General features: G+C 45.7%; 1 protein-coding gene across 1 annotated transcript in view; it reads right to left on the bottom strand.

Moving 5' to 3' along the window:
* VAC14 (VAC14 component of PIKFYVE complex) overlaps positions 1 to 14,278 on the bottom strand; it is an 81,497-nt gene that overhangs the window by 64,571 nt on the left and 2,648 nt on the right. Inside the window, exons 4-12 of the mRNA XM_081016894.1 lie at positions 14,077 to 14,139; positions 11,594 to 11,701; positions 9,905 to 10,014; positions 9,309 to 9,415; positions 8,915 to 9,049; positions 7,775 to 7,933; positions 6,996 to 7,056; positions 3,414 to 3,558; positions 1,974 to 2,039 (exon numbers count right to left, since the gene is read on the bottom strand). Of these exons, the coding sequence (XP_080873020.1) occupies positions 1,974 to 2,039; positions 3,414 to 3,558; positions 6,996 to 7,056; positions 7,775 to 7,933; positions 8,915 to 9,049; positions 9,309 to 9,415; positions 9,905 to 10,014; positions 11,594 to 11,701; positions 14,077 to 14,139 (954 nt within the window). The remainder of the gene's footprint in view (positions 1 to 1,973; positions 2,040 to 3,413; positions 3,559 to 6,995; positions 7,057 to 7,774; positions 7,934 to 8,914; positions 9,050 to 9,308; positions 9,416 to 9,904; positions 10,015 to 11,593; positions 11,702 to 14,076; positions 14,140 to 14,278) is intronic.

Genomic DNA, 14,278 nt, shown 5'->3' with positions numbered 1-14,278 from the left:
AGACACAGTGTGCCCTTGCATTAATCAATCAATCAATCAATCAACAGGTGGGACTCTTGCCAGTCAAGCATCGTAGTGCCTTATTTTCTGCCCAACCTCTAATCTGATCAATCCACCCAAGGTACAACTTGATCTGGTTTACTATTGGAGAACAACCCATGCCCAAGACAATGCAATCCCCTGACAAACACATCCTAGGTACCTGAACACCCATTAGCATCCATTGAGGTTAGGATCCTCCATGCAAAACATGCACCTCCATGCAAAGTATGCAGCTGGAACCCCTTCTTGCGCATCATGCATTTTGGCTCTCAATACGCCCAGTGGGAAAGCTCAGATCCAACTAGTACTCCAGCTCCCCTTTGTTGCAGGGGGAAACCCTTCCTTGAGTAGCCAGAAAAAAAATTCTGCTTCTAAATGTTAGTGGTCTATTCAAGCCCATTCAATTCAATTCAATTCAAGCCCATTCCAGCTTTGTCTGCTCAAGGCTGGCTTTTGGGCAACCTCAGTTGTTCCACTCCTTGTTAGCGTTGCCCCCCTTTCTACTTGCCTTTCCTCCCTCCTGTCTTTTTAAATCTGCTTAGGGAGGGCTCCAGGAGAGGCACAAAACACACAGACATCTTTCAAAGCGATACAGATGCAATACAGAGCTCAAGAAAACCTTCAGGGGCTCAGCCTACCACCACTCTCCCAAACTACCTTTTCTCTGGTTGTTTGCTGGCAGCAATACATATTATCAATGAAGAGGCAGAGGTCCAGGCAGCTTAAGTAACTCCAGGGGTCCAAGTGCCAAGACAAACTCCTGATTAACTGCAACCCACCCACCCAGCCGAAGAAGAATCACTCCCCATCTGGGAATAGGTTATATCTGAGCTTTTCTCTCACACAGGTACTGATGCTGCTTTGCAGAGATATGTGTTTGCATCCTTCTTTCCCCTCGAATGCAATTCAACTCCACACCTGTCTACCTGGCTCCAGCAAATCTTTACTGTCTATATTTGCTATTAGATCCCTCACATCTGTACTGTGTCCTAGATTTAACTTCCAGGCTGCCAGTCCAAACCAAATACTATGTAAATAATCATGGCCTCTATTTGTAATAAACAGCGTATTTCCAAACTTTGATCTGCTATCTAGTTGCTCATTCCTTTCAGTGTAATTTGCATCATGGTATGTGACTCCAAGATGCATGTACTTCCCAAATTGTGGACAAGGACACATGGCACTAACTTCTAACAAAGGATGCCCTGGACCACAATGATTGCTTACTAAGGACCTGCGTGCAGGGCCTCTGCTGCGAAGTGTATCCAGCTTCATATATCTTCAGTATCCCAACAATATCTCAGCCTCTTTGCAACAAAGAAAGTAGCAGAGAAGTCAAAGCCAGATGATAGAAAGGGTCTCGTCCTGGCGCAAGATCCACCAAGCGGGAATACTTCAGCAGGCAGCTTCCTTCTTGTGAAAGTGAAGCTGAACTTGCCATGGATTTTTATTCTAGGAGATCGCAGGAGGACATTCCTGAGAACCATCCCCTCCGAGTCATGAGGCAGAATCAAATTAGAAGCTTCACCAGAGCCAGCAGCCTCTCAGCTTCCAGGCAAATGCGACTAGTACAATTGCTTCCATTATTCAACAGCTCAAACTGCCATGACCTCCAAGGGAAGCACCATCTGAAGTTCCACGCTGAGAATCTGTGGCTGAGGAAGGGAAACTCTGAAAGCCACTTCTTTCAATCCCCTCTTAACATGTGGGTGGTTTGATAGTGCTTCACTCTGTTTACAACCTAACCCGCTAAATAGAGCTGCCCAAGAGCATCAGTGCTGAGGAGACAATGAATTTGATGAACTTTTCACCTGTGGTCTGAGTAGCCTACTAGCCACTTTTACTTTCTCAGTACACAGGTTGTTGTTGTTTTAAAAAACACAAATAAAATAAATGGAGGTAAATGTTTCCAGTGCAGGATTTATGCTCACCTCGTCAGACTCATCAGATAATGTCTTTAACAAGATGGGAAACAGGCTGTCTGTATGCCGGAACATCTGAAAGGCAAAAGAAATCCAAAACAGTCACAGAAGTCACCATGTCTGGTGCTCTGCCGGAGGCTGCCACCACAACAGCAAAGGCTGCCTCCAGGTTTAAGAGCATCCCAGTCCTTGTGCTGGAAAGATGCCCTCCTTTCCCGCAAGCTTACCAAACAAACTCTGCAGCTCAGGCCAGAGTCACCAACTAGAGGAAGGGCTTCTTCCTTTGAAAAGTATTCTATTGCTTTTTGATATATTGAACTAGTTTGCACGTAACACTCAGCAAAACTGTGTTTTAACATGAACACGCAGAGAGGAGACAAACCATGCAGCCAAGGCTTTTCTTGATTTACAGCTCATGGTTTGTCTGCAGTGAGACAGGTCCCAGGTTCAGAGCACTTTCCATGCCAAACCACAGCTTAGGTCAGGGCAGCGCAGCAGCACTGGAGGGAGAGAAAAGCAGCTGTGATCTCCTCTCGGGAAGCCTGTGTGTTCACACTGAAGCATGGCTCCCAAATTTCTCTGACTCAACAACTGTGCCTCACTTAATAAAAAAAATTAGTTCCTTCTGGGTTGAAAAAGCACATGTATCCTGAGTGCAATGCTGTACAGTGGTACCTCAGTTTTCGAACAGCTTAGTCCCCAAACAACTTGGAACTTGAACGCTGCAAACCCAGAAGCCAGTGTTCCGGTTTGCGAACTTTGCTTTAGTAGCCGAATGTGGTCCTGAGCTTCCATTTTCACTGTTGCACTGCTAATTTGCACCCCCCCCCCCATTGTAATCAAAGCCTTCCATTTCCGATTGCAGTGTTCCAAGGTGATATTTGGAGCTTATTTTTGGTGCTTTTGTTTTTGCTATTTTTTGCGTTTTTGTTTGTGTGGCTTTTTCGTTTTTGTGACAGTGGCTTGTTCTTCGTTTTAAGATGGATTGATTGTATGACTGCAGAAATGGATAAAAGCCCCCATCCAAACAATGACTATCATCAGTGCAGGTACGAAAAGAATTTAATTTTAATTTTTATCATCTACAATACTGTCTTATTTATTTTATTTTATTGTACAGTACATTGATTATTGCTTTCCTCTTAAGGATCAATGGTCTCATTAGATAAAAAAATTCATGTTAAATTACTGTTTTAGGGGTTGTTTTTAAAAGTCTGGAACAGATTAATCCATTTTGCATTACTTTCTATGGGAAAGCATGCCTCGGTTTTGGAACGCTTTGGTTTTGGAACAGACTTCTGGAACAGATTCAGTTTGAGAACCAAGGTACCACTATATTCTTAAGAGGCAAGCTTGCTTTCCAAAGCTTTAAGAATAGCATCTTAGCTGCTCTTCAAGGAAGAGTCAGGAGGAAAAGAAACTCTAACTCTAATCAATGAGCAGACTTGCCTTGCGAGGCGTCTTGATGTACAAGTGATACAGCCACTTCAGGACTGCTATCCGTGTCATCATCCCAATGGTTGAATCGTGAAGGTGACAGTCCAATACTTGGACAATTCCATCGAGGTTCAGGGTCACCTGGATTCTCTCAGTGCTAAAGGTAAAAGGAGACAGAAGTTAAGATCAGGCAGGAACATGGTTTCATTCATTCACTCAATGAATTCCTATACCGCCCTTCAACATAAATAACCTCAGAGCAACTTGTACCATTTGGTTTCCCTATTGTCAATGGCATTTGCTGAATGACTTCTTCTCAATACTTAGCTGCCTATATTGAGTCCATATAAAAACAGCACACAGAAAATCACAATGCAACAGGCTCCTTGGTTCATCATTTCACCTCAACAAACACTTCCCATATATACAGCTTTCACCTTGCAAAGAGACAAAGTTTATCTCCCATAAATCACTAAAATATTGCTCCTTTGCTTGCTTTCCTAAGCTGCCAGCTGAATGAAAGCAAAGTCATTCTCTATTCCAGTAATGCTGGCAGCTATTTTCCAGCAACTGCTCCCATCCTTTGTCTGTAGATTGAATACTTTTTTCCATTTTGCTTCCACCATTCCATTTTGTATGCTTAAGAACAAACCCTTAAAAATCTGTGGCAACTAAAGCAACTGCTGTTGACTGAGTACCGTCTCATGGATCTGTGTGGCTGCATGTTGCTGAAAAAAATTATTCTCTTTGGCTTTCGGAAGAAGGAAAGCAACATATTGACATTCCATCCCATTATGAAAGATGCACACATAACCAAGAGGATGTAACTTATTTCCTCCCTGCTCCTGGTGTTGCCCTGCATGCTGCAAATCCCCTTCTGTGATTTGTTTTGTTACTAATAATAGCTTGTGCTTATTGATTTGGTCCCGGGGGCATGTGATGTAGCCACTTTGCAAAAGCCACACAGGTTTGCGTCTTGTCAGTGCACGGATGTGCAGGCCACTTGGAAGCGCCATGTGCATAGTCTTGAACAGTGGGATGTCAATATATTACTCCAATTCCAAGGAAGTACAAAGGCTCCTGCTACTCCCAAGGGCAGATCACGCCTCCCTTCCAAGCAGATCTGGAAGGAAGGGAAGAAAATTGGTAGCCTCACAGTTAGCAACCAATTCGGTTCCATACAGAGAATGGCTGGAAGGAATGCATGCTGCCCCTTTTAGGAGGTATTAGGAAGCATGCGTAGAACAGAGAAAAAAGCAGGTTTATATTACATCTATAAAACATATTTTTTTTATTTTTAAAAAGTCACAGGGGATATTATGGAATATTCAATATTCCAGAAGACACAGGGAGCAAGCCCACCAGGTACTGCTGACTCTGCACCTTAATTTTACTGGGGGTTGCATGGGACCCACTGCCCTGCAAAAGCACCACAGAAAAGCAGCCCTTGAGCTCGCCTCCTTTCCTGGTCACAAAGCCTCCAGGATGAGAGGTGGAAGATGATTCCAAGTGCCAGTCACTGGGCAACAAAAGGGACAGGAGGGAGATGTGCCCTCCCATGTCCTGCTTGTGGGAAACACTTGCCTGCGAGTGTTCCAATTGGAGAACAGCCTTTACCAAAGGTGTCATGGGCTTTGAAGACACTCGAACTCAGGATGAAAAGGAGAAACGTGCTAAGAGGAAGGCACACTTGGCAGACCATCACCATGATCAACTCCTGCCCAGAAATCTATGTCCCCACTGTGGAAGGATGTGTGGATCCAGAATTTGCTTCCACAGTCACTTATGGACTCATTGTTAAAACCGTGTTTATGGAAGACAATCTTACTTGGCTATGAGGGATCGCCAAAGAAGAAGAAGAAGCAGCAGCAGCTTGTGGGGTTCTCACTGAGGTGTCTGGTGGGAAAGAGGTGGCCTGGGTGGTTAGATCCAGCATCAGGCCTCCAGTGCTCTAAGGCACTTCTCTTTCTCCAGCTCTTATGCAGCCCCTTATCTGTGAGTCCACAGCTAACTGTGTTGACTGCTTGCCTCCAAATCACCACATCCACTTTTGACTCCTCGTTTTCATTGCTCCTTCTCCAAGAATTTTTCCTTCCTCCTGACCATTCTCAGCATATTGATCAACTATCGTTTGTAACTATTGTAGTTAAAAGTTGTGATGCTGTTATTGTTAAAAGTCAAATCTATAATTACTTCATATAAACCTGTATGTGGAATACAATGCACGAACAGAACGTTATGTATGGATCACTTTCCCCACAAAAGCCTACTTGTGCCCCAAGGTTACCCTCAGGGAGGAACTTTGAGTGCCCCCATTTCCCCAAAGCAGCAAGTAACCACCAGGAGAAAGGTCCGTCACAGTGCCAATGCCTTGCCCTGGCACCGATGCTCAATAGCCTGTCAGCACTGAGCAAAGAAAAGTTTTACTCTCCAAGGCATTCCAGCCATGAGTTCCATTCCCAAGGCTTGGCCTTTGTGTTGCTCTGCCATCTCCTGGTCTAGACTGTTTTATTGTAACATAACATTTCTAAAAAAATGAATACATACAGTTCTGGTTGTTACCTCATCTAAAAAAGGGCACCTGAGAGCTGGAAAAGGAGTATGTGGTGGGGGGAGGTTGGGTTGAGAACTTTCCCTGCAAGGCAAACTGCAAAACTAAGATGACTGGGGGGGAGAAGGGAGACTTGAGGAGCTGCAGAATTATGCATGCTGCAGCACAGCCTTTGCCAACCTGGTGCCCTCCATGTGTTTTGGACTACCCATCAGCCCCAGCAACCTTACAGATATGCTAGCTTCCAGGTATACAAGAAACCCAAGGCTGCTGAGAGGGCCACACTCAGGTTCCATGCTTCCTTTATATACACAAACAGACTGTCATCGCCTGTTCATTTTATGGGGTAAAGGCAAGCTAACTGTCTGGGGCAAATGCCACTCAATTATCACCTCCTCTGCTTCAGCAAAGTTTTTATCCCACAGGATTCAGCTGCTTTGCTCTTTCTGCTCAGTGGACAATGCCCATCCCAAATGCCTGGAAGGGATCCTGCAAAACTGCTGAGTGCCCAAAGGCAGAACACCTGCCACTCACCAGCTTCTGCTGCCATTTGAAATCAGATGTTTTGCACAAACTCAAATACTGCCCCTAGAGACAGCCAAAAGCAAGTTTCATAGCTATTCACAGAATTCAAGTCTAAACAGCGTTTGGGTTTGTAAGCTACACTTTGTGGGTTAGAAGGAGGTGGTTTACTATCCCAAGCACAGGTGTGCTCTGACCCACATCACCTCACTGTGGGGGGAATGCATGCAGAAACATGCTCGCTTCATCTGAATGCACCCCCCCCAGTTACTAGCAGGAAAGAACCTCACATCATTGAGAGGTGCCTCATAGTTCACCAGCTGCTCTGAATTCCTTCTAAGCAGCATCCTCTGCCACCAAAGCCCATGCAGTACTCTGTAAACCATGGTTTGCAGCAACTCAATGGCACTATCCAGTCCAGCGCAAGATCCAAGCATAGGAATGCACAGCAGAATCTCCCCCTCTGTAAAATGCTACAGAGGACCCCCCAGTTTCATTAACAAGAGGCAGTTGTTTTTTACCTGGCTGGTATAAAGACACTGGTGTTGCTGAAATTGGAATCGCCGGAGGCATCCAGGCAGCCTGCAGGGAGACAGGTGTCAGTTAGCGTGAACATGGCACAACACTGTCAGAGGAACACAAAGGGCTGGCACTTGCAAGGACTGCTCCCCAAACAAAATAGTGATGTGGCCCCAGGTAAGAATGTTCTGAAAACATCAAGACAGTGAGGTAGTCAGGTCTGTAGATAACATTCAGGATGATGAAAAACAAGCAGCCTCGTTGCTGAGGTCCATGGTGTAGCCGACACTCTGAGCAACTGCCCAAACGTCTCTGTGGAAGACCTGGCTTCATTTCCAACTGACCCTGCCCTCACCGGGAACCTGATCAACAGTTGGTGTTTGCTTCTCTCTCAAGGACAGCATCCTCCACCCTTTTTTTACACACAGAACTGCTTGAGAACAATGCCTTTTAAAACCCAGCCAATATAAGACAGGCTAAGTGACTGGAGATACAATTTTCCCACTATGGAGTGATTGGGTGGCCTTGGAACACAGTATCTTGATTGCCTCATCTTTTCCCAGTCATTCCGTGGTGAGAAACTTGTACTGTCCTATCTCCACTTGTTTAGCACATTATCCTGCCACTCCCCATGCCTCGTATTTTTCTTCTCTCCAGCCCGACAGAAAGCACATTGCAATACTCCAAAGTCCAGGTCACGAGAGCAGGGATAAGTATCTGTACAAAAAGCCATACAGAAAGACAGTTTGCTTGGCGGGGGGGGGGGGGGATAAGGACTTACCGCCCGAGGTCACCTCCTGCTTGGAGAGAGATTCATCCTGATCACCCTCCATTATCTGGGGGGCTGTTGTGGGCTGCTTGGTCTCATCAACCTCATCATCTTCTGGAATAACCAGCTTCATGAGGCTCTGGTTGCACACATTGGCCACCTCTTTGATGCCTGCACCCCATGGATGTAAGGAACATTCATTCCCAAGTCATGTTCCCAATCACCATTGTAGAAGGCTCATACAGAACAGGCCCTATGGCAAGAGTCTAGCCTCAAGATCTTTCACAGGGGCCCATAGGCACTAGAACCACAGACAGGGGAGAGGGAGGGGAGGGGGTGCTGGGCCAAGCCAGAAGGGGCCCATCAAGTCCAGCATCTTGTTCTGACCATGGCCAACAAGATGCCTCACTGGGAACCCCACAAGCAGGACCTGAGCACAAGAGCATCTTTCCCTACTTGAGATTCCTAGCAGCTTGTATTCAGAGGCACACTGCCCCTGACGGTGAAGGAAGAACATTGCCATCATGGCTGGTAGGCACTGATAGCCTACTCCATGAATTTGTCTGGTCTTCTTTTAAAGCCATCCAAGTTGGTGGCTATCACTATTTCTTTTAGGAGTGAGTTCCATAGCCTTTTAAGTGCTAGAAAACTGGTTTCAGGCTGATATTTTTAGGCTGGCAAAGGTTGCATCAGATATCAGATTTGGCACATGTTTAGAGAACATTACAGCACAAACCCTCTATAAGAAAAAAATAGGGAAGATTCTCAACTCATGGGCCAAAAGGAATACTGAAGTATGTTTGATTCCTTCTCATGGCCCAGCCTGAGCGATGCTACATCTTTCAGTAAAGATACCCACAAAAAATGGCTCTTCTACTGAAGCCAACCCTTTGCTTAAGCATCCCAGGGAAAACAATTGTGGGGCTGCTCTGATGTCAAGGAAAGCACAGAAAGCAGAGCTGCTTACGGGGCTGCCCCCCAGTGCTTTTCATGATCCACAGGCTCACAAGGAAGCTGCAGCAGCAAAATCCTCCAACGGCATAAACCAGGGCTGCTGACTTAGCCTGACCCTCCTCCCTCCTTTCTGCCAGATGCTGATGGACATTTCTGAAGGAAGGGATGGGAGGAGGACAGCCTCTGCTGGAAGGATACTCTTCTTCCGGTCATCATAGGACAGGCACGGCAGGACAGCTGTCAGGATCCCCGAGGAATATGGCAGCATCACCCGGCCAGCCAGCTGGATGAATTCGCGCATCCAGCACATGGCAGTCAACTGGATTAGGTCATCTGCAGTCAAAGTGATCAGGAAACAAAAAGGTGGTTTAGCAGAATGTCTGGAAAGGGGTGGGTGAGGTGCCTCTCTTTCCCCAGGAAGCCTTCCCTCCTCTTCCCTCCATCACTGCTGAACAATGCTGCTTCTGTTCTGCTCCTGTGCTTTGTTTGTCTTGTGGTTTAATTTTAATAATATTTGTTTCAGTTGTGATGGTTCTGGAACACACACAAGGATCATACGGTGAAGGGTGGGCTGGAAATACAAATAACTTACCAGAAGCCTGGCAGTGAATCACCAAGATGTTGGCCATCTCAGCAAACTTGACACTGGAAGGGTTTTTCTTGATCTCTTTCAAAAATTCACCAAGGGCCACTTCACACCTGTTTGCAAGGGGGGAAAGGCAGGGGGTTTAGAAACAGGTCTTCTGCTATAGGGGAAACAACATGAAAAGGTGTAAAGGGAAGCAGATGCCCCTTTCTGTTCACTCTTTCTCCTCACACAGACACGAGGACAGGAGTCTGCTTGCTGGGCATCCAGCACAGGTTCCAGCCTAGAAACTTTGATTTCTACCAAGACACTTGAACATAGAGCCCTGAAGCTGGATCACACCGAGATGGGCCCATCTCACCCAGCATCCTATTCTTCAAGTGGCCGAGCAGACTTCCCTGTGGGAAGCCCTTGAGCAGGACACACAAGGCAACAGCCCCCTCCTCTCACCCAAAGCTGCTGCTTCCTGTTTAAGAGTGTCAACTGGGTTGAAGCCAAAGGAAATGGTGATGCAACTTATGGAGCACTGCCCTGGAAACAAGGGGGCAAAGCCTGCGTATCAACAGCCAAGCAGTTATCCCCAGATCCAGCTCTGCACTCACATTTTACGTATCTCCTTGCTGTTGTCACCCAGGATCTGGAAGAGGCCATCTAGAATCTCTGGCAGGTAATCCAGAAGGTTGATATCTGGAACTGACTCCAGAACCAAGATCTAACTCAAGGGGAAAAGACAAACAAAAGGAAGATGATACAGAAGTGCAGTGGCAAGTAGTAGCATGTGTCTCTTTAGACCTAAACTGGATTTGCCACAAGATGTCAAGTGGTGCTTTTCGGGTCCTAGAAGCAGCTTGCATAATGGGAGAGGAGGAAGGGGACAGAGAGTGGGGGTAACACCATTTAAGGGGCAACCTTCAGCCAGCCCAGTCTGGCCTTTAGCAAGTGAGTTTCTAAAGGAGATGGGTTGTGTTCTGGAAAATTAGATTATGTGCCAGTGGCGGACCTACATTTTGGGGGCCCTGAAGATTGAACTGTCATGGGAGCAACCAGAAACAAGATCTAGGTAGCCACTGTTATCTTCTTCAATGGGGTTGTTCCCATGACAGATCCCCACACATTCACATCTGTGCTACTGACTCTCAAACTACGGGATTGTTGAAATATATACAATAAAGCTCAACTCAAATTGGGTCTACTAGGAGCTAGGGATGCGGGTGGTGCTGTGGTCAGTGGTTCGAATCAGCGCAACAGGGTGAGCTCCTGTTGCTTTGTCCCAGCTTCTGCCAACCTAGCAGTTTGAAGCACATCAGTGCAAGTAGATAAATAGGTACCGCTGCGGTGGGAAGTAAATGGCATTTCTATGAGCTCTGGCTTTCATCACAGTGTTCTGTTGTGCCAGAAGCGGTTTAGTCATGCTGGCCACATGACCCAGTAAGCTGTCTGTGGACAAATGCTGGCTCCCTTGGCCTGAAAAGTGAGATGAGTGCTGCACCCCATAGTCGCCTTTGACTGGACTTAACTGTCCAGTGGCCCTTTACCTTACCTTACTGCTAGAACTAAAAATTTTAAGCAGTGTGGACTAAATTCACTTTTGTGGCCCCTCCAGGATTAAGGGCACTGCAGCTTAAGCTTCATTTATTTAATAGTAGATCTCCCCGTTATGTACATTCACTCAAAAGAAACAAGACCCAAAAAGTCTTTGAGACACATGGAAGATTTGCCTGACTAATCATTTAAAATTTTAGCCAGCTCCAGGTTAAAATATGCTCCCCAAAGTATTTGAGACTGACAAGGTGGAAATCAGCCTTTCCCACTCTGGTAGGTCATTTTAGGCTACTAAGAGGCACCTCACATAGAAGAGAGCTGGTGCCTTCAGCATCAGCAAGTCTTCACTGGTCAGGAATTCCACACCTGTAGAAAGTCTCTCAAAGGCCCTTTGACAGGTGGTCAGAGCAAGGGACTCCCTTCTGCTAAACCTGCAACAGGGCTTGGAAGGAAGGTATCAGGAAGTCAGCAGCTACTGGTGACAAACTGCAAACAATTGCCAAGGAAAAACAAGAAAGGCCTTTCCACAAAAGAACTATGCATCACCTGTTACCATCAGTTTCTAAAAGAGCCATCAAGAGCAACAATATACACAGCAGCTCCAAGCAGGTAACAAGCACCCCCATGCTGCTGTTTATACCACCATCCATTCCAAAGTATCAGAAAACATTGAGCTAACAGTTATAAAACACACTGCTCACTTGAGATGCCAGAGAAACAAATCCCAGCAGCAGACCAAAAACACTTACCCAGGAAATGATAAACTGTCGAGCATACTGGTTGTTGGAGTAGATTCTCTCACGCAGCAGTGGAATAAAGCTCACCAGATCAAAGTTGTTGCTCTCAGTCACAATGTCCTAGAAAGTCAGAGCAATGAGCATGAGAATGAGCCTTGACTCCCTTCCCATCACTGCTTAAACCCTACATAAAGTCCAGGACCTCTACCACTCTAGAAAGGAAAGAGAGCCTTCCAGCCATGCATAAGCTCAGCCTTCACCAGCCAGGAATCTTCCAGATGTTCCGGACAACATTGTGGTGCTTTAAGGGCTGCTGTCCAGTCTTTTCCTAACAGAGATGTGGGTTCTGGCTGATGCTGTCCTACAATCTGCTTCATATGCTTGCTGAACACACCATGATAGCCAACACTTGCCTTTATATTCCAGTGTGAATGTATGACCTCAGCATTTGTAAGAGGATGATCCCTGAACACCCCCCATATCCAAGCATTCTGCAGAGATTTAATGTCCTTAATTTTCCTTTTGAACTACCGTATTTTTCGCTCTATAACACGCACCAGACCATAACACGCACGTAGTTTTTAGAGGAGGAAAACAAGAAAAAAAAATTCTAAACGAAATAGTGGATATATGATTTTTGTGGTTCATGCTGTGGCCACAGACATGTGATCTGACAGTGAGTTTGGAGTAGCCCAATGCAAAAATCCTGAGGATCCATGTGGATCCATGCTTTGTAACCACGGAGGAGGGAAGGAAGGGGAACCATGGATCCTCTGCTCACGACTGCAGCAGATCCCCCCCCCCGCCACCCGCGTGCATTCGCTCCATAACACGCACAGACATTTCCCCTTACTTTCTAGGAGGAAAAAAGTGAGTGCTATGGTGCAAAAAATACGGTAATTTCCTTCTTATTGAAAAAAATCCATTTTTGAAACCAAATGCAACTACAGTTAACTTAGTTGGCAAATCTCCAGCCACCATATGTATACAAAAGTGAAACATCGCCAACTAAATTAAACATAGTCCCATCTGGTTTCAAAAGAGGAATCCATATGCACACAAACACACTTGGTAACGTTGTGTTCTTGATCAGTCAACAACACTTGTATCAGGGGCACAGGTCCTGGGGGTTAATTATTAAAACCAGCATTAAGTTCCTGGTTGCTGCACTCTCGGAGGCTCCATGACCAGAACCCTTCTAAGGCACAGCGGCTTCGTAAACCTAGACCTTCAGGTAATTTACTGTGTTCCAAATATGTTTTTACTCTGTTGATGTGAATGTGGTTGAAATCATGCTCATTACAACACTCTCCCCCCACTTTTCTCCACTTCCAGTTGATCCTCAGAGTTCTGGTCATGAGGGCAATGCCCTCCGTGCTAAATTAGTTTTCATGTTTGGTATTATGACCAACAGGGATTCTGTGGAAGAGCTGGTTCCTCTTTCATTTTCTAGTTTTTTGGACTCTATGCCTTCTTTCAGAGAACAATCACACCCTGTCCGTTTTCTATAGAGGTTGTGAAGAACCAAATCTTCACAATCTTTTATTTTTTTAAAACCCTGTTTGTTTCCCTTGTCCTAGATGACCAAAGCCTCACACCACTTTAAATATCTGCTCTTTGTTCTCTGGAGTGCTTGAGAAATCCTCTGGTGGCTCAGCCAGATGCCCAGGCAAAGGCCAAAGCTGCTTCAGAGGTTTTACTGTATAGCTTTCTCTTCCCCTTTCCTAGGGAACTCAGATACTCTGTTTCTTCTAGAAGAGGAAGCTCGCTTTTGTGTAATTCTGCTTGCTCTTCAGGGAACAACCAATCTCAGAGGACAGTGGGAACAAGGAAGGTGACCTTTGATCTCTAAAGAAAAAGGCTGGTCAGCAGCATCTGCCTTGCCTCTAGAACAAGATGGCTTGTTTCTTAGCAATCTAGGATCCAGTGCCAGTAGCTAGAGCATCCAGCCAGAGGTGCATTATGCATGCTCAGTTTGCTTTATGAACCTGGTTTCAGTTTCCCATCTTTCAAACTCCCATAAATTTCTGATTCCCTTAGAAAAATTAACAGAAGCGTTTGTCTGTGGGAGTTGGGTCCACATTCCAGTGCTACTTAGTTCCAACACAGTCTCCAGCCTTCTCAGGTGCCTCATATACAGCATGAATGGCAGGGCTGCTGAGAACATGGTCTCTCTCCTGGCCTGGGACTCTGGCAGACACCCAAACTCACCACTTTCTGCAAAATTACCTTTCATATTACTCATCACTTGTATCACACCCAGAAGAACATTCTCACTTTTTTAGCACCTTTCTATATTTAAAAATTGAAAACCATGATAGTGGATTCTACATGAGATCACAAATACCACAATTTGATACCTGAAATCAGCCAAGCAAATTCCTAGGTTCTTTGCCTTATTCAACACCCCAAGACTAATGCAGGAAATATGCATCCCTCCATCTGTAACCTATCCCCAGCACATCATGAGCTGCTGTCAGCAGGAAGGACTGTACCTTCAGAAGCCGGTCCAGGAGTTCAGATCCACTTTTGACATTTGGGTCTGGATCTGCAGCAAGCTAGGAAAAACAGAGAGAGTATGTGGTGTGGCTGAGCCATGTGCATAAGACACTAGTAGTGACTTGACCAAGAGACAACTATTTTCTGTTGGCTATTGACTCCCAGCAATCGGACAGTGACACCACCTCCTGTCTGACA

The sequence above is a fragment of the Podarcis pityusensis genome (genome assembly GCF_964106645.2).
Source record: "Podarcis pityusensis genome assembly, chromosome: 8".
Lineage (NCBI taxonomy): Eukaryota > Metazoa > Chordata > Lepidosauria > Squamata > Lacertidae > Podarcis > Podarcis pityusensis.
This window is presented reverse-complemented; position numbering and strand designations above follow the sequence as displayed.